The sequence below is a fragment of the Ailuropoda melanoleuca genome, chromosome 15 (assembly GCF_002007445.2).
Source record: "Ailuropoda melanoleuca isolate Jingjing chromosome 15, ASM200744v2, whole genome shotgun sequence".
NCBI classification, from domain to species: Eukaryota; Metazoa; Chordata; class Mammalia; order Carnivora; family Ursidae; genus Ailuropoda; species Ailuropoda melanoleuca.
Window position 1 is genome coordinate 28,190,381 of NC_048232.1, and position 26,089 is coordinate 28,216,469.

The 26,089-nt window shown below is 36.5% G+C and overlaps 1 protein-coding gene across 1 annotated transcript in view; it reads right to left on the minus strand.

Annotated features, from left to right (window-relative positions):
* Positions 1–6,245: 6,245 nt before the first annotated feature.
* KIF5B (kinesin family member 5B) overlaps positions 6,246–26,089 on the minus strand; it is a 42,415-nt gene continuing 22,571 nt past the window's right edge. Inside the window, exons 14-26 of the mRNA XM_034643655.1 lie at positions 24,817–25,023; positions 22,595–22,738; positions 18,458–18,646; positions 17,745–17,862; positions 17,154–17,215; positions 16,949–17,058; positions 15,718–15,819; positions 14,475–14,535; positions 14,293–14,364; positions 14,004–14,108; positions 12,887–13,103; positions 12,203–12,353; positions 6,246–8,817 (exon numbers count right to left, since the gene is read on the minus strand). Coding sequence (XP_034499546.1) covers positions 12,223–12,353; positions 12,887–13,103; positions 14,004–14,108; positions 14,293–14,364; positions 14,475–14,535; positions 15,718–15,819; positions 16,949–17,058; positions 17,154–17,215; positions 17,745–17,862; positions 18,458–18,646; positions 22,595–22,738; positions 24,817–25,023 — 1,518 coding nt within the window. The 3' untranslated portion in view covers positions 6,246–8,817; positions 12,203–12,222. The remainder of the gene's footprint in view (positions 8,818–12,202; positions 12,354–12,886; positions 13,104–14,003; positions 14,109–14,292; positions 14,365–14,474; positions 14,536–15,717; positions 15,820–16,948; positions 17,059–17,153; positions 17,216–17,744; positions 17,863–18,457; positions 18,647–22,594; positions 22,739–24,816; positions 25,024–26,089) is intronic.

A 26,089-nucleotide genomic window follows, 5' to 3' on the forward strand; every position in this document is an offset into this window, starting at 1 on the left:
TTTCTTTGCCCTGGCCGCTTTCAATACTGTATCCTTGGATCTAATATTTGCTAATTGCACTATGACGTGACATGGCGTAGGTTTGTCATGGTTGAGTCACATTTGTGGAGGATCATGGTGGAGGCCTTGGTTGAGTCCTGTGTTCTAAACGTGGCCTGGAACTAATAGAAGACCTCTGCAACGGATGTGAGCAGTTATGAAGACGATGGTCTTTGCTGAGGGAAAGGATGGGGGCCGGGGCCAAGGCCTGTGAATTGAGATTGTCAGCTCTGGGCTCTGAAAGGCTGTCCAGGCTCTGACTTCGTGTCCGAGTGCCAGCGGAACATTCTTGTAGGGACCGCAGGGTCAGACCTAGGCTTTTTCAGCTGGTCCCCTGAGTCGAGTTGGATAGGTACCAGACCAGCCTGAACATCCACAGAATCAGCCTGAGACGCAGGAAGATACATCTGGATCTCTACAAATGAACATCTCCAGCGCTGAGTATTGAGGAGACACGGAGACCCTACCCAAACAGAGTTGCCTGAGTATTGGCGCGGCAGGCCCCTCCCCCAGAAGGCAGGCTGAAAAATCAAGAAGCCCACATCCCTAAGATCCCTATAAAACCAGGGCGCACAGCCTGGGTCCTGGTCAATAATTTGGGCTCTGGACAACCCCGCAACCTTTCCTCATCAGAATGACGAGAAGGAGAAGTCCCCCCAGCAAAGAAAAGACAATGAGTCTGTGGCCTCTGCCACAGAACTAATGGATATGGATGTAACCAAATTATCAGAAATGGAGTTCAGAGTAACAATGGTCAAGATGATGTGTAGACTTGAAAAAAGTATTAACGAAAGTGTTAAGGAGAATATAGAATCTCTAAGGGCGGAAATGAGAGTGAATCTGGCAGAAATTAAAAATTCTATGAGCCAAATGCAGTCAAAACTAGAGGCTCTGACGGCCAGGGTAAATGAGGCAGAGGAACATATTAGCGAATTGGAGGATGGGTTAGTAGAAGAAAAAGCGAAAATAGAAGCTGGACTTAAAAAAAATCCACGCCCACGAATGTAGGTTACGGGTGATTACTGACTCAATGAAACGATCCAACGTCAGAATCATTGGCATCCCCAAAGGGGTGGAGAAAGAGGTCTAGAAGAGATATTTGAACAAATTGTAGCTGAAAACTTCCCTAATCTAGACGGTATTAACAAGAAAGAGCAAACTAAAGCAGGCCAGCTAAGAAAGAAAGGAGAAATGCTTAGACGGTCCAGCTCAATATCGTAGTGTAACCAGTTGTATTAGTTTGCTAGGCTGCCATAACCAAGTACCACAGCCTGGCTGACTTCACAGGAATTTATGGTCTCACAATTGAGGAGGCTGGAAGTCCAAAATCAGAGTGTTGGCAGAGTAGGTTCCTTCTGAGGGCTGAGGGTAGGATCTGTGCCAGGCCTCTCCTTGGGTTGCAGATAGCTGTGTTCTTCCTGTGTCTCCTCACACCATCTTCCCTCTGTCAAATTAGTCTTTTATAAGGACCCCAGACATACTGGATTAGAGGCACTCTGGTGACCTTTAACTTGATTACCTCTGAAAAGACCCCATTATCCAAGTAAGGTCACATTCTAAAATACTAGGGATTAGGATTTTAACATAGGAATTGAAGGGGTGGGGGGCACAATTCAACCCCTAATAGCAATTATGGGTGAATTTAGGGATGAGGCAATACATTGATAATTGGCATGCTCCTTACTCCTTCCCGGTAGTCACCTTACCCAAGACCCCCGTTTCACCCCTTCTAAATAAACACACAGGCTTACGAAGGGATGTTGGAGAGGCACTTGCCAAGCTGTAGAGAATTAAAGACCCTACCTGGGGACCAAATTGAAAGTCCTACATACTTTCAACTAATCCTATATTCAGGCTCCTTCCCCTGGTGCTTGATGTCATATTCATGAACATTTGGGAGTTCTATGGGGGGATACTGGGTTGCTTCTTGACATTCCCCGCAGTTGGCTTAGGAATCAGGTTTCTGGGGTCTGCTAAATTTTGCTTTCCAACTTCCAGAATATTATTGCTGTCATCTCCATTTCCTGTGGCTTTATAAATTATTAAATAAACCTTTTATCTCAGAATAATTTTAGACTTACAAAGTTGAAAAGGTAATAGAGGGAATTCCGTAATACCCTTTACCCAGATTCACCTATGTTAACATCTTACAACACCATTGCATCAAAACTAATAAATTAACTGGTACGTTAGTTTTCACATGGCAACATATATGGGCAGTTTTTACCATCCTAAATATTAATAATGGAAGATGACAGGGAAGCTGAGGGTAGCTGCCCTAATAAAGTCACATCCCTTCCCCAGTTAGACAAGCCAGTTTTCTAACTCAGAACACAAAACAAGGAGGTGGGAACCCAGAAGGAAGGACCTGGTAACAACACAGCACGCAGACTAAAACAATTGCCTATCTGGCCCCAAAAAGAATTAAGGCCATTTATTCAGAACTGTACAATGGAGAAAGGGGGATACCCAAATATCTTGAGGGAGGGCTATTGGACACAGGTCGGGGTTGACACTGATACCCAGAAATCTGAAGCATCATCACAGTGGGAGGGTTGCATGTACAGGCACAGTAATAACAACAGAAGTGTTGGGCAAGTAACAAATGTGTATGTAAGTGCTCATATTACCACTGCATATGCTCATGGATTGGAAGAATATTAAAATTCTATGCTACCCAAAGCAATCTACAAATGTAATGCAATCCCTATCAAAATACCAACAGCATTTTTCACAGAGCTAGACCAATCCTAAAATTTGTATGGATCCACAAAAGACCTTTAATAGTCAAAGCAATCTTGAAAAAAAAAAAAAAGAAAGAAACTGGAGATAACACAATTCCAGACTTCAAATTATATTACAAAGCTGTAGGGATCAAGACAGTATGGTACTGACTGGCACAAAAATAGACACACAGATCAATGGAACAGAATCGAAAACCCAGAAATAAATCCACAATTATATGGTTAATTAATCAACAAAGGAGCAAAGAATATGCAATTGGAAAAAGTCTCTTAACAAATGCTGTTGGGAAAACTGGACAGCTACATGCAACAGAATGAAACTGGACACTTTCTTTCACCACACACAAAAATAAACTCAAAAATGGATTAAGGACCTAAATGTGAAACATGAAACCATAAAAGCCCTAGTAGGGAGCACAGTCAGTAATTTGTTTTGACATTGGCCATAACAACATCTTTCTAGTTAAGTCTCCTGAGGCAAGGGAAATAAAAGCAAAAATAAACTTTTGGCACTACATCAAAATAAAAAGCTTCTGCACAGGAAAGCACAGTCAACAAAACTAAGAGATAGTATACTGAAGGGGAGAAAGTATTTGCAAATGACATATCTGATGAAGGGTTAGCACCCGAAATATATAAAGAACTGATATAGGGTGCCTGGGTCCGGGTGGTTCAGTTAAGTGTCTGACTCTTGATTTCGGCTCAGGTCATGATCTCAGGATCTTGAGATGGAGCACTGGGTTTGGCTCCGTGCTCAGTGGGGAGTCTGCTTGAGATTCTTTCCTTCAGCCCCTTCCCCTCCGCCTACTTGCTCGTTCTAAAAATAAATCTTAAAAAAAAAAAACCTGATACAACCCTTAAAAAACAAATAATCCAATTTTAAAACATGCAGAAGACACTTCTCCAAAGACATCCAGATGGCCAACAGACGCATGAAAAAATGCTCAACATCACTGATCATCAGGGAAACGCACAATGAGGGATCACCTCACACCTATCAGAATGGCTAAATTTAAAGACTCAAGAAAACAGGTATTGGTGAGGATGTGGAGAAAAAGGAACCCTCACGCACTGTAGGTGGAAATGTGAACTGGTGTGGCCACCGTAAAAGACAGTATGGAGGTTCCTCAAAATGTTAAAAATAGTACCATCCTATGATCCAGGATTTGTACTGATAGGTATTTATCTCAAAATACAAAAACATTAATTCAAAGGGATACATGCACCCGTTTATTGTAGCACTATTTACAATGGCCAAACTGTGAAAACACCCTGTGTCTAACGAGAGGTGAATGGGTAAAGATAGTGTGTGTGTGTGTGTATATATTCATATAATAGATTATTATCTATCCATAAAAAAAGAATGAAACGTTGCCATTTGCAACGTGGATGGATCTAGAGCGTATAATGCCAAGTGAAGTCAGTCAGAGAAAGACAATAGGATATGATTTCACTCATATGTGGAACTTAAGAAAACTAATGAAACAAGAAAATATAAGAGTGAGACAAACCAAGAAACAGACTCGTAACTATAGAGAACAAACTGATGGTTACCAGAGGAGAGGGGAAAGAAAGAGGTGATGGGGGTCAGAGAGTACACTCATCACGAGGAGCAGAGGAATATATAGAATAGTTAAAACAAAATATATATGCTCCGCAGACTCATCTCTTGGGTCATTTCTCTGTCTCTGCATGTGTAACTAGAATTTACATACTTAGTAAGTGGCAGGACTCCCCATATGCAACTTTGGCCTCAGGATACAGGCTATGCCAGAGGCCAAACAGAAGCCTCTGAAACTGCTGTGCCCTCTCTTCCCATACCTACCGGCCAAATCAGTATATAATGCGCTCCTTTCAGATTACAAGAGTACCAAAAGCAGTTTACACTCACATGTAGCAGACAACACATGCACAATTTTGCTCCAGGGCCACGTTAACTCTCCTGCCCTCTGTCCTAAGGTTGAAGCGATCTGGATGAGTCAGAAGTGGCTAGCACAGTGGAGGCCCTGGTAAGACAGATTGCATCAGTGTCCAGTGTGGGAGATAAACCTTATTAAGACTCTGTTTCCAGGGAGCCTGAGTCATTGGGTGTCTGCCTTCGGCTCAGGGCATGATCTCAGCGTTCTGGGATCAAGCCCCACATCAGGCTCCTCTGCTGGGAGCCTGCTTCTTCCTCTCCCACTCCCCCAGCTTGTCTCTCTCTCGCTAGCTGTCTCTGTGTCAAATAAATAAATAAACTCTTAAAAAAAAAAAAAACGACTCTGTTTCCATTTAAATCTCTCCATGAAAGGGAAAAATGACTTGGAGGCTCATAGAACACTCTTAAAAGATAATCAAATAACATACAAAAACAACGAAAAAAGGCAACTCGTCACCATAGAAGATGATAATGAAATGATCGTTTTGAAACTTTCAAGTAAAGGAAAAGAATCAATCATTTATCCTGTTCTTCCTATACAAACTGTTATCACTGGGTAAGTAGATGAAGGCAAGTTCTCTATCGCAACTAACAAACGAAGGAATTATCAAATTAGAATATTGCTGTTCTGTAACCTCCTAAACTAATTACAAGGGGAAAAAAGAGAAATGGAGGGGACACTACTGGAATATATGGAATTTAATTGGACCTTGATTCAAACAGTTTATAAACATCGGAATTTTGTTTAGGAAATTATTTTTTGTGTGTGATAATGGTATTTGTGTGTGTGTGTGTTTTTTTTTTTAAGATTTTATTTATTTATTCGACAGAGATAGAGACAGCCAGAGAGAGGGAGCACAAGCAGGGGGAGTGGGAGAGAAAGAAGCAGGCTCATAGCGGAGGAGCCTGATGTGGGGCTCAATCCCATAACGCCGGGATCACGCCCTGAGCCGAAGGCAGACACTTAACCGCTGTGCCACCCAGGCGCCCCTGTGTGTGTGTGTGTTTTAAGGAGTATGTATTTTAATATATATGCTGAAATATTTATGAATAAATGCATATGGTAATCTGGGATTGCTTCAAAATAGTAGGGAGGAGGGGACACACACGTAGGGTTATGGATGAAACAAGATTAGCCATGAGCTTATTAATTGTTCAAACTGAGTGATAGGTACTTGGATCTTCATTATTTACTATATGCTTTTATGTGTGATTAAAGATTTCTATAATAAAGAATTTAAGAATATTACCCCTCTCCCCCACCCCCAACAAAAAGCCAAATCACCACTACAATTCATGAATAGTCTTTCTTTAGTTTTCTCCAGCTAGGCCTGAATGACCATTGAGGACCACTTAAATACTGAAAAACAAACACTTCTTATACAGGTTAATAAAACAATTGGGCTCAGATGAACAGAACCATGTAGGGAGGCTACACTAAAATTACATAGGTGAGACTGAAGACTCATTTCTGACTCTTAATTTTTCAGCCTACATATTTAATACCCACTGTCCAAAGAGTATCAACACATTAGGAGACAAAATAAACACGAATATAACATTTTAGTCACCATCTGCAAGACAAAAGGCCACTTAGTCATATAAAATCAACCTAATACTTCATCAAATAAGTTTTAAGAAAGTTATTACATTTCAAAAAATTTTTCCTCTTTATTTAAACATAAAACACATTTACAGCATGCAGGTTAACTTAAAACTTAAAAATTATATGGCGTCTTCCCAAACCAATTATCTTTGAGTGTATCTTCAAGCACTGAAAATAAGCCAACATATTCCACAGGTATACTCAGATTTTTTTCTGTCACCTTATGTCAAATTGAAAGTTATGAACAGTAGCTTGCTTAACTTAGGCAAATAATTTAATTGATCACCATGAATAAATATTACTTTTATTTCATTGAGTTTCTCTTCTGAACCATTTATCAATACCATTCAGAGGAACGTTAATATTGTCACACACACAAAAAAAAGACACCGCAAATTGAAATAAGTGTCAGTGTTCTAGATGATCAGAAATTTCCATTTATAAAAGTAAATGCTGTGTTTAATGATCTACCATAGCAAAAAGAGCAGTTCACTGAAAGCTAATTTATGAAATTCTTTGTACACTTTGTGAAAGTCTGAAATTATAAATAGAAAAGAACCATTTTGATATTTAAAAAACCCTAACATTGTGTATTCTGAACCACATGCTAGTTACAATTGTTACACAGCACCAATACCCGTGATACAACTTACAAGAATGAAACTACCATAATGTTCAGATAAAAGAGAAAAAAAATTCTGCTTAAGAATACTGAAGAAACAAGCTTTCTTTTGAAAACAAAATATAAACGTGAATGCACCCAATGTTTCTCCATTTAGAAAACTATCACCATCAACAGGCTATAGCACTTTCTTTTTAGTTTACAGTATTACTTCAATCTTGCTGCACACCAAGTTTTCATCTCAATTTCTGGAGTGTTTCTTTTGACCAATCCAAAAAGCAACACAATCATTTTAAAGGTTGCAGACTACAACAGCAAGGACTTGTGACTGTTAAAAAAATAAATAAATAAATTTATCTTTTAAATCAAAACTATTATAAAAGTGGAAATTACAATAGTTAAATAGAAAAATAAGCCAATTATGATCTGAGTCTTCTGACTATGGCTCCAAATTTAATACAAATATCTGTGTATAAAACTTTTTCAAAAAGTTAATTCTGCCAGCCAAATTCTAACACAGAATTTTCCAACTTTTCTCTACTGACTGAATCACCTTAAATCGTCATTCTCTGCAAATTTCTGCTAATATAGGTGCAGTCACCCCACACACAGATGAAGCAAATATTGAAATCTCTCGCCCTATTATGTTTAGAGCTTCCGAAAATAAGCTTTTGACGTCGTTTAATCAGCTGAGGAAGCGGCAAAAACGGATACACTTAGTATGAATTATGAAATTATGGGCTATAACCAACAAAATTTGAGGATTATTAGTGACTTGCACTTTACTATTTCTAGACTAACTAAACAAGAAATAAATTATAGTGTATGACTTAGTGTAGCAGGTTAAAAACACCTCAGGGATTTCAGACCAAAACTCACCTACAGATTTATAAGCTCACCATTAAGTTCTTCCACACTTTTGCTCAATTTCCATTGGCTCTCAATTCAGTCAACCAATACAGTAGTTAACAATATAAATGCTGTTTAATCCTGTAGTATCTTAATTCATTTCACTATATTAAGATGACAAATTAATACCTGTCCAATTCTTATATTATTAGCAGGCTCACCAGAACGAAGCAGCGTGTTTTCATTCCATCAAACCACGTTGATTATAGAACTCAGAAGAGAAATAGAATTCCTCCTCCAAACCCTCTTTCTTAAACGGAGATTTGCTTTTGATATTATAAAATATTTCTATTCGAGATAATTCAGCAACAGGCATTTCATGAAGAGAATTAAGTAGCCGTGCTCAGTCTCAAATGCCTTGTTACGCAGTTTCAAGGTTTCAGTGCTCAGTTTTCAGAAGCAAACTTCAGACATGATACAAATAATTTTAACTCTGAAATCATTTCAAGGGATTTTAAAGTACAGTACCGACCTGATATATTTTGTGGGCATGTAGTGTTTTAAGTGGTGAAATTTAAGACATTTAATCTAAATGTTCCATTTTCCCTAAAGTAAGGAAGACATTTTACTAAGAAAAGAAAAATAAGCAGCAGTAGCAGCTAGGTTACTTAAACTGAGATTAAAAAATAAACATAAACAAACAAAAACCAAGTACAAAAAGCACAATCCTATATGGTACAGTTAGCTTGGCACAGTGAAGACTAAATTTAAGACACGAAGACAAACTGTGTAATAAATAGGACCACAGTTGTAAACTGTCATTTTCTCCCCTCCTAAGACGCCAAAATTGCACTCTAGTTGTGTTGGGAAGCAGCAGAGTTTACAAGAAGAGAGGGTAGGAAACGGCTGTACAGGCCAGGTATAATTTATACATTTAAAAAAGGTTATAATTCTACAATTCCCAGGGGGTAGAGGTTATAGTCACTGAATGACTCTGCCTGATATTATGTCCTCTTCATACTTCAATTATTTCCAATGCCTGAAAATAGATGAGAAATAAGATATCTTTATTTATATAAAACTAGTTTGAAATAATCATGAAAAGAAACAATAAAACATACCAATATATTTAAAAACATTTTAGCCAATAGCTTAGACCACTTCCCCCAAATTAAAAAGATGGCAATATTAAATGATTTGATTCCTTTTGTTTTTATTTAGCTTCTAAGTAGTTTATAAACAGTACAATGCTTAAAATGTCAGCCCTTTCTTTTTCTTCTCCCCAAGAGTTATGAGTGAGCATATGTAGGAATTACATTTTTTTAAAAAAGCAAAAGATGGGTTAATAAAATGGAAGTCAGTAGACAGTGTCAGTGACATCCTTAAACCAAAGACCATGAACTAAGCAATGTTATGTTCATGGTAACTGTAAAAAAAAAAAAAAAAAAAAGTGGGGGTGGGGGAGAGGGATAGGTATAAACTAGAGGCACATACAGTAGGAAAAGTAACAGTGAAATAAACAATTCCAACTGTTGTCACCTGGAGGCATCCTTGTATTAAACTACCTATTTACTTATGTGTTCAGGAAAACTCAACTTGTTGAAAGTATTAAGCAACCCAGAAGACCAGCTATGTAAACCTGGGTTCTAAAAGAATTGGTATTATTAATACACTGTCATCCTTCCCAGAAATAAACCCAAGGTTTTGAAATGTCTTGCCTAATAATTAAAAAATAATTTAAAAATTTCTCTACATATTATTTAATTTTTCAACAATTTATCACTTATGAGGTTTATATACTCCTCAATCATGGTTTAAGACTGACTGATGCAAGGCTTTAAAAAATAAAAACCACTATCCTTTGCACCAGCAAAGAAACAATCCACTAATCAACTATACTTCTGTAATTATTACTTCAAGTCTTAAAAACCTAATCTGGCTAGGTTAGCTACCTCCCTCATGTGCTAAACTGCTGTCATTACACTGGGATCAGAATTCTACTCTCTAGCTAAAACTTAGTTATATTTAAAAAAGACCCTGGTCTATCCTCTCTGCAAATGAGACAGGAGTTCAAAGTCACACATGAATTCTAATGTGAGGACAATACCCAAAAGGAATCAACTCTTATCTGTATCTACATTTACGCTGTGAAAATTCCTTTGGCCATCTATCTACTTCCAGAAAAGGCAGCTTGCCTCTTACTGAACACCTGGCTCTGTACCAGGTAGCAAGGTTTTAACTTGTACAATTCTCAGGAGTGACTTTCATTTCACTAACAAACGGTCTCAACAAGTTATTAATCCAAATGGGGAAAACAGAGGCCATTTCTAATTGGCAGGAAAATGATCTACTGTAGGTCTATGGATTTGACACAATATTAAACACATATTACTTTACTTGGTAGTCTTGTTAAACATCCTTATGCCCCATCTAATACATGCTTTCATTATACAGGGAATAGAGGAACAAGGCTATTAAACAAAAACACACACCCAGAGGAGGCTTATGCTCAAGAAAACTGGCCTGATCTCTTCACTAAAAAGGGGAGATTGTTAGGAGGTCTAACCAAATGTAAACAGCGGTCGTGGATTATACTCTGGTTTAGATAAACCAGCTATAAAGGTCTTAGGGGGAAAAACTAGAGAAATGTGAATATGGACTGGTATTATTAGATAATATTAAAAATATTTTGTTAGGTGCAATAATGTTATTGTGGTTATGGAAAAAATGTTCTGTTTTGTAGATACATTAGTTTTAGACCATAAATACATAATTTACTTTTATGCTTACGAAATTTAAAAGGAGTCAAAACAAGAATTAAATACTAAAAAAGTAACTTGCTGAAGTTCATAAAAAAAGAAAAGTTGGCATTCAAACTTTAGATGTCTGTACTTTGATGGAACTCCAATGTCTGTACTCTTTTCACAATGTTTGTATGGACAAAAAACTTTATGAGATTATTGGGAAATGTGATTTCTTCAGAATACTGCTTACTTCTCTACTCAAACTGAGAGCTGATCTTATTCAGTATGTCAAAGTAAAAATAAGTCAATTTATTTGCATCTTGCTTTAGTATTGGTCAGAAATAATTAACTATCAAAATTATAGTTTTAGTATCCAAAGCATAAATACATCTGGGGATTTTCTAAACAATAAAAATCTGAGTTTCTGCTATATGATGGAACACTAGGCAGCTTATTAACTAATTAGTTGTATTGTACAAGAAAGTGTTCAGAACACACTGCTAAATTAAAAAAGCAGGCTACAAAAGAACATATGTACTAGCAGTATAAGAGTATTCATCAACAGTTTAAAATTAACTGATTAAAAAAAAAGATTTCATTTATTTATTTGTCAGAGAGAGAGCACAAGCAGGAGCAGCAGTCAGAGGGAGAAGCAGGCTCCCTGCTGAGCATGGAGCCCAATGCAGCGCTTGATCCCAGGACTGTGGGGTCATGACCTGAGCCGAAGGCAGATGCTTAACCTTCTGAGCCACCCAGGCGCCCCTTAAAATTAAAGATTATAATATGCAAAGAAAGCACCAGAAAGATACACACAATATACTGGGTGGTATCTCTGGATGATACATATCTCCTACTTTGTGGTTAAGTCTTTATCCTCCTACAAGGAACAGACATTACTCATATGATTAGAAACAAGTAAGACATAAATCTGTTAGGAAAACCAGCAACAGGTAAATGGAAAAGGACACAGAAATAACTCAAAAAAAGAAAACATAAATAAGCCAATAAATATATGAAAAAAATTCCCAAGTTCTTAATAAACCAACAAGATGCTTATTTTGGACTATTAAAAACAAAAGCTTAAAAACTATTAATATTCAATGCTGGCAAAGATCCAAGAAAATGGACAGTATCCTTGGCTAAGATGACATTTGGCCTAGTCTTCCTGGAGAGCAGTGTATTAAAATGTCTCAAGGGCCTTAAAAATGTTCACACTTTCTTTTAATTCCACTTCTGGGAATCTTCTGAAAATAATCTAAAAGGTGAAGGAACACAAAAAGGTATTTCACACTTGAAATTTTCCAAATTGAAATTTCCATAAATGAAATTTGAAATGTGAGGCATTTTATATTAAATATAGAAGAAAAAAATGACTTAAATTAAATGTCCAATAGAGGGGAACAGTTATAAACCATGGTATATCAATTAGACAGAATATAAGAGCTTTTAAAAATAATCCAGTATGTTAGGTTAAAAACATTAAGAACACAAATTTGAAAATATAGTATGATCTGAACTATGAAAAAAAGACTAGAAGAAAACATGCCAATTATTTTTATAATCACATACATTAAAAAAAACCAACTAATATGAGAATACAAAAAAAGCAGTATTTAGCAACCAATGGCTGAACATTTCCATGTAGAGCTATGATTCAAAAGCCAGATATAAACTACAAACCTGTGGGTAATGTGTAACAATTACACTTGTTTGCCTCCTCCACCTCGAACTGCTACTGGCTGGCTGTTCTGAACAAATGCACCTCCTCCACGAATTGCACTTGGATGAGTTGGAGAAGCTGCTGGATGTTGCCCAGGACGAATAGGTTTAGCTAATACAAAAAAGAAGAACTGACTTTAGAATAAATCTTAACACGACTGTAGTGACGGTTTAGGTCTCTCCTCTTCATTCACGATTCCCAAATGTAGTGTTTCTTTGACGTTCTGTTCCTCAGAAAATTCCTCTTTTCTTTTTGGTTACATCCTTTTCACCAGGACCTATATAATCCCTAGCCTCTTAAAAACCTTATTCCTGTATGATTATTCTAAAGCACGTAATATTATTGCTGACAACTTATTTTCTTTCAAGTCTCTTCTCGCTTTAAGAATGCTCTCTATAATAGTTTCACCTCTTCCTGACCACTCTTGCATGCTTATCTAGTTCTTATTTATCTTCTTGTCCTGTAAATGTAGCTATTCCTCAATTTGCTCTTCATTCCCAACAACGCCACTCTTTGGTAAATTAGAAATAAAGACAGACAAATACCACCATGACAACACATAATCAGTCAATCAGATTATGTTTTCAAGTAAATAAAAACATTCAAACCAAGCAGTTTAAAAGGTTTTAAGGTATTCTACTAACCAATTTGCGCAGAATGTCCTCTTCTGGCCATATTCTTTGACCTGACTGCTTCCTTTATACGATCTACTTCCTGCTGATAGCGTTTGCGATCACGAGATGCATTTTCTTTGGCTTCTTTCAGTGCTGACTCCAAAGCTTTCACTCTTTCAGCTGTAGCTCTAAGTCGCTTTTCCAACTTCGGAAGTTCACAGCGAAGATCTGCATTATCACGTACCAACTAAAGGCACATAAAGAAAATAAGGAGTTCAGCTTTAACAAGACGATTTGAAAAAATAAGAACATTTCATAATCTCCCTTTAGAAAAATGGTAATACTACATTTTATATTAACATTTTCCATTTAGCTAATTTAACTTAGGCAGCAAAATGAAAAAATACATACATCCATACATATCATCTACATATGTATTTCTCACAAAGATATTTCATTCATTCAATTTTGGGGGGTCAAGGGGAAGATTATTCTGTCTCCCCATTAGGCAATGACAATAAGATGTAACACAGTGTTAGGTCTCTTCGGTAAGGTACTCATCTGGTAAATACCATTTTAAGTGTTAAAGTAAGTGTGGAAAGCAAAAAGGGCTAAGATTCCCTTTAGTACAAACATCACATATACACTAACAAAGATGTATAACAATTCAGTATGCTAAAAAACATAATTAAATTACGTATCAAGCCACAAAAAAGGAAAACAACAACAAAAACAAAGACCCATACAGTAAGCACTAATTTTCTAAAAAAATGATCTGCCTCATTATTTTATATATTTCACACTCCGGGGCATTAAACGGCAAAAGACAAAAAAGACTGTATTTTAACTGCAAAGTCCTATCTATTGAAGATTTAAAAAGTATCATGAATAACAAATGAGAAAAACTAAGCCAAAATCCTAGAAAATAAATAATACCCATTTTCATTGGCTTCTTGATAAAAGGGTTGTTAAAAACATCAACTCCCCCAGAAACTGCTAGCGATTTATTTATATAATTGCTAAATAAAATAATGGAACAGCTCAGGGTATGAAAATTCCGTAGGCCTCTGAAATATTCAAACACTTGCCACTCCACAATTTTTTTTCTTATAATGTTGCAGCTACCATAAAATAGATTCTTTATTACCTGCTTGTGCACTTTAGTGAGTTGTTCAAGATTATTTTCAAGAAAGGAGATCTTTTGCTTTTGAGCAGCACTGCCTCCAGTGTCATCAGAATCGATCTCGGCACTCTAAGAAAAGAAAAAAGAAGGTCAATGAATCCTACAAAAACATTAAAAGTTAAAAAAAAAAAATCTAACCATAACTACACAAAAATTACTATGACAATGTAAAATTACTTCACTTACGAATATAAGTATTTAGACATAGTAAGCACCATTTATATAAATACCCACCACAGTATTATTTTATTACCTTTTTCACTCTGGTGGCCAGGTCCTGAACAAAGAGCTTCCGCAGGTTGTGTAAAGTCTGAAGTTCTTTCGCCTTGAATTAAGAACAGCAATGTTTTTGGAATTTGGTTTTTAAATATTTAGTATAACCAAGGGGAAACCCACTGAACATCCCAGTATCATTTATTTTCAAGTTTTTCTTACCACCGTCTCTTCTAAACCCTTCAAGTCTTGTCTTGCTTGTTCTCGTCTATCTTGCATGACTCTAAACAACAGAACATACACGTATTTTTCAACTTTGATTCCATGAAGTTATACTTTTCAAATAAATTTTTATATGCCTTTCAATCTCCTTCTAAATCTAGGGGGAAAAAAAACCCCTCCCACACAATAGTAGTGGAAAATATGAAATAAAATGTAGAATTCAAAGAATAAGGAAGGAATGGTTTTTATATTTTAGAATATGCCACACAGAACACACTACTACTTATACAAAATAATTCTGATTAACTGGGAATTAGAAATTATAAATTATTGGAGACTAAAACATTTTATGTATTTTATATTAAAATTATTCTAAACAGAACTATAGTTGAGATTCAGCAGAGTATGTATAAAACCAGATCTGAGCTGGTCTTGACATGTGACCATCCTAATAAGAGCAGTTCCATTTATAAATCATCTCTCATAAATTTAAGATGTGTAAAGTTATAATCATGAGTTTTCTACCTAAGATTCTAGAAAACTGAGTACTGGCTAGTACATTAGGAAAAGTAAATGGTGAAAATTTCTGTTCAAAAGATAAGGCTGGAACAATAATGTTCTTTTATTCAAGATCGAATTTCACAAAAAGTCAGTTTTTGTGGCAGATCCTGAAATCTTCTAAATGACTTAATGTCATTTAAGGTATATTTTTACAATGAATCTTGAAGTAATATGGCGGCACAGAAATAGGAAGCAGGTTAACACACAGAAATCTGAACCTACCATCAGTGAAGAATACAGGATCTTGCTTTTGCTTAAGTACAAGACAATACATTGCAAATTTTAAGGTATGTATTTAACTCAGAAAGTTTAAGAAAAACACCCTTTAGCCTATACAAACTTAAAAATGTGTCCACTGGATACATCCAAGAGCAATGCCTGCAATCCTCTAATTTATTTATTTAATTATTTTTTAAGAATTTATTTATTTGAGAGAGAAAGACAGTGAGAGTGAGTGAGTGAGTGAGTGAGTGAGAGAGAGAGAGAGATCGCACAAGCAGGAGGAGTGGCAGGCAAAGGGGGAGGGAGAAGCAGGCTCCCCACCGAGCATGGAGCCCAGTGGAGAGATTAACCACAGGACGCTGGGATCATGACCTAAGGCGAAGGTAGACACTTGAACTTACTGAGCCACTCAGGCACCCATAGTTTTTATTTTTAAACTTGAATTAAAACATTTACTCACGTAAGTTCATGTAGTTTTCTGCTCTTTTCCTGATCTGTAGCTTTCAACTTCTCATGTTCTACTCTCAGACGTTCCTGCTCTAACATCATTTTCTGGTTTTGGCTGACAAAAGAAAAAAACATAACACAATATCGATGTCAAAAAAACACAACACAGTATCAATGTGCTGAATGGCACCATTAAAAATTTTCCAAATTCTTGGGGCGCCTGGGTGGCACAGCGGTTAAGTGTCTGCCTTCAGCTCAGGGCGTGATCCCGGCGTTCTGGGATCGAGCCCCACGTCGGGCTCTTCCACTATGAGCCTGCTTCTTCCTCTGCCACTCCCCCTGCTTGTGTTCCCTCTCTCGCTGGCTGTCTCTATCTCTGTCAAATAAATAAATAAAATCTTTAAAAAAAAAAAAAATTTTCCAAATTCTTAAATTCTCTATTTTTACTATTGAAATACTCAAGACCACCTGTTATCCTGTCCCTGTAGGGGAAGAAAAGAAAGGAAGAGGACCTGGCTGCTTTCAGTCATAAAAATATTTTTCATATTTTGGTTTGAAACTATGAATCTCGTTCTGTATTTATCATTAAGGTATTAACATTAAGACCCACATATTAAAATTTGTCATTTTTTGTTACTCTCCTCTGGTTCCTACTCAAATCATGATTTAGTTGCAGACCTCCCAATTTCTATAAATTCTAGGCTATGTATGCATATGGCTATGGAAATAGAGAAAATGTCTTCCAGAAAAACCAAGCATACAGCTATTAAAAAAAAAAAACTTATTGAATTAAAATAAAACTTAAAAAAAACCCCAACCTTCTAAACCCCACAATTTCTAAGGTTTTTCTCTGTTAAGAAATTTTTTAAAAAGAAGTTAATTTTTAAAAATCTTTTATTTATTTGGGAGAGGGAGAGTGAGAGGGAGAAGCAGACTTCCCCACTGAGCAGGGAGCCTGATACGGGGCTCGATCCCAGGACCCCGGGATCACGACCTGAGCCGAAGGCAGACGCTCAACCAACTGAGCCACCCAAGTGCCCAATTTTTTAAAATTTTATCTGGAACTCAGAAGTTATGCTCGTAAGAGCAAAGATTCTTTACGTTCAAGTCAAAATGGCAATTTCAATGAAAAATGCAGATTTCTAAAAGGATATATTGTCCATCAGTACTCTATTATTTACTCTTGCTATTCAATCTTTCTGAGTTAGCTTCTAATATCTCAGAGGGAAGAAAAGTATACTCACTCTTGAAGATCAGTGATGAGTTTTTCTTTTGCCTCAACTTCATCTCTCAAACTACTAATCTGTTTTTGATGTGTTTCTCTGTGACTTTGGATCTGCTGTTCAACTGCTTGCTAAAGTTATTGGGGGAAAAAGATTTAAATCAGATTAATCAAGATTAAGAATAATGGATTAAAGTCATTAGAATCCAATGTTACATCAAACTTGCCTTAACTTCATTTGCAGTCTGAACCTTATTTAAGTGCTCCTTTTCCATTTCATGTACTTTCTCTGTTTGGGCAGAGAGAGAAAACAGGAAAAGAAATAAGCCTTATAATAAGTTTTTCCTATAAACCAAGAAGCCAATAGGTTTTATGAGGGATCTTTTGCTTAGCAGTACTTGACTTTAAATTATCTAAATGCCACACAGTAAATCTTGCTCTCCCAGCTCAAAACATGTTTAGTAACAATATAGTTAAATCCTTCGTGTTAATACTATGGTTTCCTTTACTTTGTTTGGCTAATCCTGGAACAGATGGGTTAGGACACGGCAGGGACTGAGATAGCTTTCTATAACCCCAATGTTAAGATCTACACACACACACACACACCCCTCATAATTTTGTGGGAAATTCCTAGATTGGCCACTTCCATATTCAAACACAGTTTCAAAAATAGGTTTCAAAACCATTATATTATTTGTTTATGTTCTAAGTTTATCCATAATCCTACTATTCTCTATCAGTGTGAATATAAGTTACTACAATTATACTAAAGAAAGAATATAGGAAAAACTCATAAAAAAATCAAAAGCTAATACCTTGTGCTCGAAGCTGGACTAGTTCTTCACTAAGAGAATCGACAGATTCCTCCAGCTGTCTTTTCTTTTGCTCCACATTTTGAAGGTATTCAGTCAATGATTTGATTTTGGCTTCATGCTTTTGGGAAAAATATACTGATGTGAAGTGCAAAACAATCTCATGCACACATTTAGTTCTTAAGGGTAACTTGAAAGTTAGCAGGTTTTCTCTATATATCTAAACATACAACATTACGATGATGAAGAATTTAATTAATGAAATTGTCCCCTGGATAGCTTATAACACTTGCAAACTAAGGTACTGAAAGCTGAACTATGAGAGATTCTTACTAGTATCTCCATCTAACATTATTCTCTTTCCCTACTTCTACAACTCCTATCTTGGTGAATGGCCACATCCATTCAGTTGCCAAAGCCAGAAAACTGGTTCTGCAGCTGTCTACCCTAGAATTCTTCTAAATTTTTAAATAGCCAAATCAGTCACATCTTCCTAGTAAATTTCTAAATATAACATATACATATCAGTAAATATAACCCAGTTAAATTCGCTCATATCATACTGCAGCGAACCTAGGAAAAACTAATTGAGTTAACCTTTTTATTGTTACCCAAAATAACCCATAGAAGGTCGTTTTCCTTAAAATTTTTATAATCAATAAAATGTATACATGGCTGTTCAAAAAAATGAAGAAACAGGGTTGTGTAATACATACTTGAGAGATACGAAGCTGGCATGCTGCTAATTCCTTTTCATTTTCTTCCATTTTTTTGTTGCTCTCAGTTTGTGTGCTTTCTAACTGTTTGCAGCGTTTTACCATTGTTTTTACTTCTGACTTCATTTTGCTAATGTAGAGCCTTGCAACAGTGAATTCTTCATCTATCATGCCAGTTCCCTCAGGCTGCTGTAAATAAAAAATTAAAAACAAAAATGTCCAGTTTGTGGTTACTCAACTAGACTCCAAAATCTTTTTTTTTTTTAATTTGACAAAGAGAGAGCAGGCATGCACACAAGTAGGGGAGCAGGAAGCCCGATGTGGGATCGTTCCCAGGACCCCAGGATCGTGACCTGAGCCGAAGGCAGACGTTTAACCGACTAAGCCACCCAGGCGCTCTGGACTCCAATATCTTTTAACGAAGTAAGTATCACTGAATATTCATGAAAAGTATGGAGTTTTTCTTTCATTAAATATTATTTTTAATAAACGGCAAGGAAAACTTAAGCTAACACATGCTTACAAGGGAAAACAACAAATGCAACCTAAAAACGAACTGATGACATCTGCTTTTACAATTTTTAGATTTCCTCTTCACTGCTAATCGTATGTAAGCCCAATTTAAAACTTAACAAATAAGGATGTTTAAGGGCAGAGAAAGGATGACTTTTAAGCTTGGCAAAGAAGAACTGTGGTGACTGTACATTCCTTAAGTTTCCTGAGTTTCATTACAAAATTCTAGTAATCAGTGTCAATATTAAGTGGAGCCTGAGGAGGAAGAAATGACTATGTTTGTTTGCAGAGAATATGATCGTTTAAAGAAAAAAAACAAACACTCCTAGAACTAATAAGCCATTATAATTAACATTGCAGAATACAAGATTAACATATAAAAGTCACATTCCTATACCAGCAATGAACAAGGGAATGTAAAATTAAAAACACAGTGGCACAGACATTAGAATGAAAAGAATAAAGAAATACTTAGGCATAAACGTAATACAATAAGTATAAAATCAATATGACAAAAGAAATCAATGAAGAACTAAATAAATGGGAGATATTCCATATTCATGGATAGAAAGACTCAATATTAAGATGTCAGTTCTTCCCAACTTGATCTACGGATTTAACATAATCTTAATCAAAATCCCTGAAAGTTTATTTTATAGTATCAACAAACAGACTCTAAAGTTTAAATGGAAAGGCGAAAAATCTTGAGCAGCCAAACACTACTAAAGAACAACGAAGTCAGAGGATTGACACTACTCTTCAAGACTTATTATAAAGCCAGAGTAATGGAGATGGTGTGGTACTGGCAAAAGAACAGATGGTAACTGGAACAAAATAGAGCCCAGGAATAGACACACACGAATACAGTCGCTTGATCTCTGACAAAGGGGCAAAGGCAATCCAATGAGAAAGGACAGTTTTTCTCAGTAAGCTGTAATAGAAAAACTATCCATCCATACATAAAATAATGAAGCTTGACAGACATTATACCTTGCAGAAAAAAGAAAAATTAACTCCAATGATCACAGACGTAAATGTAAATATAAAACCAAAAACCTCCAAAACAAAGGAGAAAATCTAGGTGACCTTGGGTTTGGAGACAAGTTTTAGATACAACGCCAAAAATGCAATCAGAAAGAAAAATTTTGTAAGCTGAAATTTAAAATTAAAAACTTCTGCTCTGTAAAAGACACTGTTAAGAGAATGAAAAGATAAGCCACAGACTGGGAGGAATATTTGCAAAACACCTACCTGTAAAGGACTGTTACCCAAAACACAGAGATCTCTTTAAAACTCAAGAAAACAAACAATTCCACTGCATATTAAAACAATGAGATTAACACTATACATCCCAAACCGAAAAACTGCTGACATCAAATACTTGTGAGGATGTGAAGTAACAAGAGCTCTCATTCATTGCTGGTTGGAATACAAAATGCTATAGCCACCTTGGGGGTTTCTTACAAAGCTAACTCTTAACATTTGATCCAGCAATCATGCTCCTAGGTATTTTTACCCAACTGAATAGAAAAGTTATGTCCACAGGAAAATTTGCACATGAATGTTTACAGTGGCTTTATGTGTAATTGCCCTCAACAGATGAACGGATAACAAACTGGTACATTTATACAGTGGAATACGTGGTGATAAAAGAAATGAGCTATCGAGCCATGAAATGACTTAAATGCATGCTGCTAAGAAAATTAAGCCAGTTTGAAAAGGACAAATACTGTATTATTCAAGCTATACGGTATTTTGGAAAAGGCAAAACTATACAGATAGTGAAAAGATCACTGGCTGCTGTTCAAGGGAGAGGGATTAGTAGGGTAAAAAGCACAAGGGATTTGTAAGGGAAGTGAAACTGTTCTACGTAAGTAACTATATTGTAATGGTGGTTCTATAACATACATTTGTCAAAATCCATAAACTGTGTAACACAGAGTGAACCATAATGTAAAAAACACAAAAAGTTAATAAAGCTCAAGCAGTGCTTAATGAGATGTTAAGAGAAAAAGAATTACATACAAATGACAACAATATTAAGACTCCACAGATTTTCTTTTAAAAGAACCTATTTGCAAGGCTGACTTGTTTTCAAAATGCTACAACAGTATAGTGGGAAAAAAAAAAAACAAAAACCAGGGGCGCCTGGGTGGCACAGCTGTTAAGCATCTGCCTTTGGCTCAGGGTGTGATCCCAGCATTATGGGATCAAGCCCCACATCAGGCTCCTCCGCTATGAGCCTGCTTCTTCCTCTCCCACTCCCCCTGCCTGTGTTCCCTCCCTCGCTGGCTCTCTATCTCTATCAAATAAATAAATAAAATCTTTAAAAAAAAAAAAACAAAAAACCAGTCTAGGAGTCAAGGAACCTGTATTTTATTACTGGCTCTGCACTGAACATAAGCCATTTCCACTCTTATTTTCTCTCTTTACCACTTTTTCATTTAAATTAAGAATTAGTTGAACATAAAATGGGAAGACTTTCTAAAAAGCTGCAAATCTGCAAAGCAAATTTTGAACACTTCTCTAGTGTTTAGTGATAACGAAGTAAATTTATTTTTCCTCCTGAAAGATTCCCACACAGCTCTATCATCTCACATTAGTTCACCCTCAACAGGATACACAATGTTCAGATGGAACATTCTCAAGAGAGAAGAGAGTGAAGAGAGAATAAGTCAAGCCACCCAACATTTTTCTTTTGTCTCAATGGTGTGAGCCAACATTAAGAAATGATAAATGAGATGAATCCTTGCCTCCATCAACACACAATAGCTCTGAATAACAACTGACAGAGGGAAATGTGTCCTCCATATTGAAAACTTTTATTTCATTTTCAAATCTTGTTAAACTGGGCTTCTTATTCTTAGTAGGCTGTCACTATAAACCCTAGAATACGTCTGTTCTCTTTGTTACACATTAAACCTTAATCAAGAAGAAAAAGTCCAAACAAAGATCTACTGCAACATACAAATCTTTGGTATTATGTACATGTGCTTGCAGGTAAGAGTCTTAGTTTGCTTTTTTGGTCTAAGTTTTGAAATTTACCAGGTCACTAATCTTTTCTTATCACATGCCTAGTGCTAACAAAACCAATGTTAGTAACCTAAAAAAGACTAGAAAAGAAAAAAAAGGTATAGTTGAAATAGGTATTGCAAAATTTTGATTACTATTAACTCTGAAGTTCACAGTATTACTCTGTTTTTCATAATAAAACTTTTAAAAAATTCATTAGTGCTCATCTTTTATCTTTTCAAACATTTAAAAGCAACCACAGGCCAATTCATTTACAAGTTTACTCCCTGAGCTAATCTTCACTGTTGCCCCAGTTACGTATTTTCACATACAGTATTTATTAACAACCTCTAAATGCAAAATCTTCACATGGTAGAGAAAAGAACCAAACATGGGATCCAAATAAATGATACTTACTGAATATGCCTTTGGAACACCTCTTATTCTCTTCCTCTTTCCTTGCCTATTTAAAATGAAGTTAATACCATCTACTACACATTGCTGTTGTGAATGAGATAATGGGTATGAAAGAACTTTGTAAAGAGTACGTAGTAAATAGAAGTATGAGTTGTCCACTGATAATTATACTTAGTATTTGGTTATTGTACTTACCTTTACATCATTATTTCCTACAGCAATTCCTATTTCTGCAAGGTCTTTTAGTAAAGATGCCATCATCTCAGCTGCTCGTTTTTTCTGGTGGTTGGTCATTTCCTTAAGTTTCTGAAGTTCAGCATCTATACTTGCTAAAGTTGCCTAACAGAACCCAAAACAAAAGACACACTTAAATCAATTAAATGAAGATTACTTCAAATATTGACAGGTATTTCAGTTCACCCAGGACTCACAAAAGCATTATTTCCTACTTTCAGTTTTTTGAACTAACTGATCTACTGAGTTCTGGGATAGCTCCCAGTTCAAACTCAGAAAATATTTTAGACCTAACAGAATCTGTAAAGTAGCCATATTATGCTCTATAAAGAGCAGGTAGTTTGTACCATTTCACTAATTTTTTAAAAAAAATATTTATTCATTTGACAAAGAGAGAGAGAGCAGGAGAGCACAGGAGGGGGAGAGGCAGAGGGAGCGGGAGAAGCAGGCTCCCTGCAGGGCTCCATCCTAGGACTCCTAGGATCACGACCCTGAGCCGAAGGCAGTTGCCCAACCAACCAAGCCACCCAGGTGTTCCCCCATTTCACTAATTTTTGAGACTGGGTTATGTTTTCTGCCTAGAAGTGAGAAACTTTCCAAATAATTAGGCTGAATTTTCTTTTATTACCACAGTATGGCTTATCTTTGGAGATGGAGTCTGAGCAAAATAATGTTAGAACAGAATTGAACCTTCTAGATGGTTTGTTATGTTTTATCTACTTTCTATATACAGTCACTGGAAATAGTCCACCTGGTAATTATTTCTACTTTGATACTACGATACAAGCAATGATCGAGGAGATAGTGATGAAGTAGCATTACTGTGTTTAACTAAATAATAGCTGGTTTACCAGCAACAAAGTCACCACAATTTTGAAAAGTCTAACCTGATTTGGCCACATTAAAACTAATCATTATACCACAGGTCAGATACTGACTAAAAGTCACTAAACTGCATTAAAAATTGCAGTTGCTTTTAGTAAAGATGCCATCATTTCAGTTTGTTGTTTCTTCTGGTCATTTCCCTAAGTTTCTGAATATCAGCAGTGTGTTCACCCAGTTTAATCTAATATACCAGGTGTATCTTAGAGTCTCATAAGGTAGCATGCTTTAATACCTAAATCACCAGGTATTTTCTCTAACAACTGAGTAGCACTATTGTACACATATAAAAAGGTGCAGAACGCTATAAGGTTTCTAACTTCTACTACTAACGTAGTGCTGACAGATTCAGTTTCAAAACTGGGACACAGACACAACCGTCTTAAAGTCTGAAACTGGTGACTGAAGACCAACTTACAGTTTACAGAGCTATAAGAAACTCCTATTGTTCTTCCAAACAGTAATTAGGTTTGCTAATAATGCAACTCAGTAAGAGTTATAAAGGCACCTTCTCTCCATGCTATTAGACTGTAACTTTGGAGATTAATAGGGGAAAATGAATTTCTCATCAGGGGCATGAAACCTTTAAAAATAGTACTGACTGCTTTCCTTTAGATAGGTGAACATGGATAGGGAAATAAGTAGTGAACACTAACTCTGAGTCCAACTCTAGATGTGGTTTCTGGAAAAGAAGTTGGTATTGACAGTAATAAAATGTTAGTAAGAGAGCTCATCCATGATGATGCTGCAAGTACAGCAGTTGCCATCAGTTATAAGACTACCTTTGGCACCGCTCTAGGAGGGTGGCTAATCCTGTTCTATAGCGATGATAACAAAGATTCTTATCTATTACGGGATCACAAGGAAGAGCCTTCTACACTGTGCTAGGCAGGCTCTGCTCCGGGCTGGGAATTTAACAGTAAACAAAACCCAAGTTACAGGAGGTTGTATATACTCTTATTTTTATGTGCACATTTCTTAATTTAGTTTGAACAATCATCTTATAACATTATTGAGCAACTAGAAGTTAACTTATTTTCCCTTTAACATCGGAATATTAGGAATAGCCAGTAAGTCTTCAAATGGCATTTTAATTACCTTTTAACAGACCTTCAGGAACTAAAAAATAACCCTCTTCCTTCACCTCTAAGGCTTTATATAAAGGAGGAACTGAAGTTGAGGCTTGGAATTCCTTAAGAATGGATGGATACTATCAATATTGAGCCTACTAGAAAGAAGTTACTTAATTTCCGTTAAGAATACTTGTACTAAAATATTAAGAAAACAGAATTATATCCTACCGATTTCTGATTTAGTTCATCACTGAGCAATTCATATTCCTTAGTTTTATCTTCGACTTCCTGAGACTTCTGATCATAATTGACAGCAAGTTCCTCTAAGGCTTGCAAAACTTCTTTTACTTCTTCTTTAGAGGCATCATTTTCTGCTTGCAGGCGATTCAGTTCAGCTTGCATATTATCTTGATCTCTTCTGGTAGATGCCAAAAGCTACGTAAAAGAGTAAAAGTATACAGGTTTTTAAAAGGTATACAGGTTTAAAAAACCCATTTGCTTAACACAAAGGGAATAAAATGTGGATGCTTTAACTGTTTGAACATTTATTCATTCAACAGACTTAGTGACTACTATATCCAGGCACTGTGCCAGACACTGAGAAACAGCAAGAAAACCAAAAAAAAAAAAAAAAAAAAAAAANAAAAAAAACCAAAAAAAAAAAAAAAAAAAAAGACAAGACTTTGTCTTTGAGGAATCTAGTAGAAGAAACAAAGGTACATAAATAAATGCAATACAAGATGGAATGTTAACTACGAGCCATAAAGGAGGGACAGGACAGGACAAAGTGCTTGGTAGTATTTAAAACACGAAGGTAGGGGCGCCTGGGTAGCGCAGTCGTTAAGCATCTGCCTTCGGCTCAGGGCGTGATCTCGGCGTTGCGGGATCGAGTCCCACATCGGGCTCCTCTGCTGGGAGCCTGCTTCTTCCTCTCCCACTCCCCTGCTGTGTTCCCTCTCTCGCTGGCTGTCTCTCTGTCACATAAATAAATAAAATCTTTAAAAAAACAAAACAAAACAAAAAAAAACCATGAAGGTATTTCTGTAGGTTCTTCATGAAGAAGGTGGCTAGAATTGGCCAATTTTAGTCATGTGCAAATTAATGTAATAGAAAGGAAAAGGCATACTAGGTTCATGAAAAATGAGCACAGAAAAAGAAAGAAATTAGTAGATGTTTAGAAGCCATGCTTAAAGCTTAGATTTTCTGGGGCGCCTGGGTGGCTCAGTCGTTAAGCGTCTGCCTTCGGCTCAGGGCGTGATCCCAGAGTTCTGGGATCGAGCCCCACGTCAGGCTCCTCCGCTGGAAGCCTGGTTTCTTCCTCTCCCACTCCCCCTGCTCGTGTTCCCTCTCTCGCTGGCTGTCTCTGTCAAATAAACAAATAAAATCTTTGGGGCGCCTGGGTGGCACAGCGGTTAAGCGTCTGCCTTCGGCTCAGGGCGTGATCCTGGCGTTATGGGAGCGAGCCCCACATCAGGCTCTTCCGCTATGAGCCTGCTTCTTC